We start from the raw sequence: 4,784 nt of genomic DNA, 5'->3' as shown, positions 1-4,784 counted from the left end.
GCGACATGTGTCCGAGCTACACATATTCTTGCATGAGTTCTTCATACATCGATTTCAAAGTTTGATCACGTTCAAGCCGTCTTTCGAGCGACAAAAAACGTCTACGAGCGATTTCGAATGTGTTACCAAGATAATTAGGCGATTTCTTGAATGGAAGACGATCTTGTACACTTCCATAAGAACCGAAACGACTATTTTCGACAAAATGATCCTCGCATACTTGTTCTTCGTCAAAGTATGTTGAAGGGGACTTCGAATACTCTTCAGCTTTCCAGATTTTGTTCAACGAATCATCTGTATTTTGTTCTATAAGTGTACTTACAGTCAAGTTACACGTCAACGATCTCGAACTTGGACGACTGGCCGACGAACCACCAACTATCCAGCCGAATACTGTATTAGTGAGGCACGGAAGGCCATTTCCCAACGAAATTCTGCCATCCAACAACAAATCAAAGAAAACTTCGGCACTCAGCAGCACATCGATAGGTTGTGGCTTGTAGAACAATGGATCAGCTAATTCTATGTTTTGCGGAATCTTCCACTGCGAAGTATTGATTAATTCACCAGGTTGACGAGATGAAATCTTTTTAGTAACAGCGAAACGGGAGGACCACTCGAACGAACTACATCTTGATTTTATTGTAGCCTCGACAGAATACTTAATTGCTGTTCGAACTTCTCCAATTCCCGATATTTCTTGTGAGAATGGACAAAATTTGAATTTGAGTCTCTTTGCTGTTTCTTCCGATATAAAATTGAGTTCCGAACAAGAATCTAATAATGCTCTTACCGATTGAAATGTACCACAATTGTCCTTCATAAGAATCAAAGCGGTTGGAATTATTGCTCTCTTGAATGAACGAGCCACTAACGAAACTGGATTTGAGCTGGTTGATGGTTGCGGTGAGTTTCCATTCGAATTCAATGTAGTTGGTTGTTCTGGGTTACTAAAAATGTGCAGCAGCGTATGATGTGCAGAATCACAGACTCTGCATCGAGATTTTGAGGGACACTTCGAGACCATATGCCCTTTTCGAAGACAATTAATACAATGTCCACTACGTTTTACGAAGTTAAAACGTTCCGAAACGACGATATTTGCGAACGACGAACAAGTTGAGATGTTATGTTCACTCGAGTTACAGTAACAACAATTCGAATTTGAGTTGACAAAAGTATGAGCCGACCGATTGAATCTAGTATTTGGTTTAGGTTTATTTACAACCACTTTTTCAGTAACTTCAGTTCTCTTTCTATGGCTTTCGAGAAACTGACAACGACGACTTAAAAGTTCGTAACACAAGTCCCATGAGGGCAACGATTTGAAGTCTTGTTTTTCATCATAGTTCTCTTTTGTATCACTGTCCAATTTCGATAACACCATGTGCACTAAAATTGCATTCATAACATCTGCTTCAGAACCGAGAGATAACAATGAACCACGAACTGCAGAAACCGTATCAATTAGATGACGCAGAGAAACACTGTCACTTTTCTGCATTTTTGGAACGTTGAACAATGACTCGATATGTTCTAAGAATATGAGCACTTTATTATCATATCTTTCTTGTAATCTTTGTAAAGCTTTTTCATAATTTTCTTCACAAATTTGGTATGGTTCGACCACGGCTAAGGCAGGACCCGAAAGACAATTAATTAAATAATTAAACTTCTCAATTATACTGATCGATGGGTTTTCATGTACCATATTATTAAAAGCAGTTATGAATCTTTGATATTCACTATATTTTCCATTGAAATTGGGCAACTTAAGTGAAGGCAGACGAGAATTTGAACCACAAGCCATTGAAGCGTTCATGAAACTAGATTCCATAGACACTGAACCACAATTTTTCTTTATCAATTTTAATATTTTTGATTTGGCAACAATAAATGTTTCTTCAAGTTCAACACGACCATTGTCACTAGCATTAATTGCTTCAATTTTTGTTTGTATGTCGCACAACTGTTTGAAATACGATTCTAATATATCGAGACGACATTCTAAAATGGTCGAATCCATTTTAGATCCATCCTTTTCCACTTTCTTTTGTATATTGGCAATGTTTTTCTTTATTGAGCTACGTTGTTGTTTAAGAGAAGCTAGCTCTGAGCCACTAGCAGTCTCTTCAACAAATTCCACATCGTCTTTAGGCATTTTGAACGAATTAAGAGCAACACAACAAAATCAGGAAAGTCAATAAAGAGAAATTGGCTTCTATTTCGAAAATAAAAGCGCCAAAATCAAAATTTTCACTCAATATGGTGTCTTTTTTTTCAAAGTATTGTTTTCTAATACGAATTAGAACACGAATGTTTTTATGTGTATGTTCCAACACTTTTCACGAACGACTATTAATGTTTGTATGAGTGTACCGCGATTGCGTAACACGAATTTTCTCGAGCGACAAAAAAAAAAAAATGATTTTCTGTTAGAGAATAATATTTATTCTTTTCAAAAACAAAAATATTTAAAAAAGTTTTGTATATATAGTTGTTGTAAACAGACGTGTTTTTGATTTGCTCCAAGTTAATTGCCGGTATTCTAAACTTACCACACACACAGCAACATTTAATTGGGCCCACTGCTTTCGGATTCATCCCGCCAACACTATATCGAGGAGACACCAACATTCTCATTGCCGGTGACTATTATTTTTGATATTTTTACAAACAAAATTTCACAAATCAAAAGAAAAAGCACTGGAAATATTATTTTGCCACCAACACCTTTAAGCACAAAACGTAAACAACAGCTGCACTCTTCTATCGAACCTGATAAGTCCATTGCAACGATAAATAATCGAACAGCTGACGATAGAAAAGTGTTGTCAAGTGTTATCAATGTGCATTGGTGCATTTTCCAACACTGCCAACATAATTGCCAAAAGCCTAAAAGTATGCTAAGCAAATGAGTGCGAAGAGAACGCTATTGTCCACATCACCCGAGAATACAGATAACACTCCGAAAAAAACGTAATCCTGTAAAGAAAATGAATTCTAATCCACAAGACGCTTTTTCGTGGAACAAACTGGGGGAGTTATTAGATGAAAAGCTAAAAGATGTTGCTAAAAAAGAAGATCTAATAGAAATGAGAAATGAAATCAGAGAACTGCAGCAAGAAAACTTGAAATTAAAAGAGGAAATGAGGAAGCTAACTTCGCGATTAGAGACTATAGATCGGAGGTCTAGGTCATCAAATATAGTAGTTAGTGGTTTAAACTGCCGAACTCCTGCTATTGCGAAAAAACAATTTATTAAACTATGCAATGAGGATATGAAGATCGATGTTGATATAATTAACACCCGGATGGTTGCATCAGGAAGGCTGTTTGTATTTACTTTGGGAACTTGTATGCAAGCACAAAAGGTTTTGTCGGTCAAGAGAAACATGAGCGGAAATAATGTTTATATACAAAGAGACTACACCGAAACTGAGCAGAGCATACGGTTTAATATGCGCAAACTAAGAAACGAGGTACTTCAAAGGAAAAATGACGTCAACGTTAAATTGGGCGAATTTTCTATTTTTATTAATGAAAAACGTTACTATTGGTCACAAGGAAGAGTAGTTGCATCGTCAGAAAATGATGTTACTTATTTAAAAAGCATAATTGGAGATTCTTTATTTGATAAAATATCCAAAGATAGCTACAATAAGAATACTGTTAACATTACAAACATTCAATAGCAATCAGAATCGTGTCATTTGTTGTCATATAATGTCGCTAATCTTCAAAGGGCTATTAATTTTGGTAATTTTTTAAACTTCATAAATCAATTTGATATTTTCTTTTTATTCGAAACCCATGTTGAATCCAATAAAACGCGTATTTCTCATCCTATTTTAAAAACTTCTATATATACTGGGTTGAAGCCACAAAAGTAAATAGAGCAGGGCGTGCAATGGGTGGATGTGTTATGTTAACCTTGTATAACAACGGCGTAAGCCGCTGCGTATACGACGTCGTGATTGTGTGCAACACCACACACACTTATCGTGTGTTCCCCTTCACACATTTTCGTTCATTTTTCTTGACAATGTGGCATCACTGTCAATAGAAATGTCAAACTTCGGGCATGACAAGAACGCCGAATGCGAATGCATTCATTTCAATTTTACCCGCAAACCGGCCAGTCGTCCAATAAGGAAAAATTGCAAATTAAGAATTTGCTGGACAAATCCGCCATTTTGAATAGCTCCCGTTCGAAAATATCATAATTCTAATCTTCGGGAATAATTATTAAATATTTTCCGTACGGAACATTAAAATAAATGCGGAATTAAAAACCAACAACAAAAGGGTGAGTTTAGTGTGGAATTTTTAGTTTTGCCAAACCGACATACTAACATTGGCGTGTGCAATTCTTTTGCTTTTACCCAACAGGTTGACCAAAGGCACATGGCGGTTGGCATTAACAATTCGGTACAGCACTCCCCGCCAAATTCCACCACATTAGGCATGAGAGCAGTGCAAAATAATTTCAACACCGATTTAAGGCTTTTCTTTTTGTAAAAGCACCCGCGTTCATAAAACGAATTTATTGGGGAAATATTTTTTTTGCCCGGCAATAACACCTGCCCACACATACATTCCCTCTCAAATATTGGATAACAGCCGTAGCCACCGTCATTGCCTAAAATTTTCCGGAAATCATTACATTTTTGTGTGACAAAATTAATTGCTGTGTTTCTTGCCAATCATCACCAACAACATATACTAAACGTGCACCATCATAAATCCGAAGTCATAGCCATTTCACAACCACCTTTTTGCCA

General features: G+C 36.5%; 2 protein-coding genes across 2 annotated transcripts in view; both read right to left on the bottom strand.

The window, feature by feature from the left end:
- LOC141386752 (uncharacterized) overlaps positions 1-7 on the bottom strand; it is a 675-nt gene extending 668 nt beyond the window's left edge. The window contains exon 1 of the mRNA XM_073955672.1: positions 1-7. This exon is cut by the window's left edge and continues 668 nt beyond it. Coding sequence (XP_073811773.1) covers positions 1-7 — 7 coding nt within the window.
- A 1-nt stretch (position 8) lies between these two features.
- Positions 9-3,433, bottom strand: LOC141405261 (uncharacterized). Its single transcript, XM_073989373.1, has 2 exons — positions 2,559-3,433; positions 9-2,402 (listed from the first exon to the last, which is right to left on the bottom strand). Exon 2 carries the CDS (start codon positions 2,159-2,161, stop codon positions 17-19), a length of 2,145 nt encoding a protein of 714 aa, XP_073845474.1. The 5' UTR covers positions 2,162-2,402; positions 2,559-3,433; the 3' UTR covers positions 9-16.
- Positions 3,434-4,784: the final 1,351 nt, after the last annotated feature.

The sequence above is a fragment of the Musca autumnalis genome, unplaced genomic scaffold, assembly GCF_047663935.1.
Source record: "Musca autumnalis isolate F117 unplaced genomic scaffold, ASM4766393v1 scaffold_5, whole genome shotgun sequence".
In the NCBI taxonomy this organism is placed as follows: Eukaryota; Metazoa; Arthropoda; class Insecta; order Diptera; family Muscidae; genus Musca; species Musca autumnalis.
Note: the sequence above shows the minus strand (reverse complement) of the source record. Positions and strands in the feature narration are given on the sequence as shown.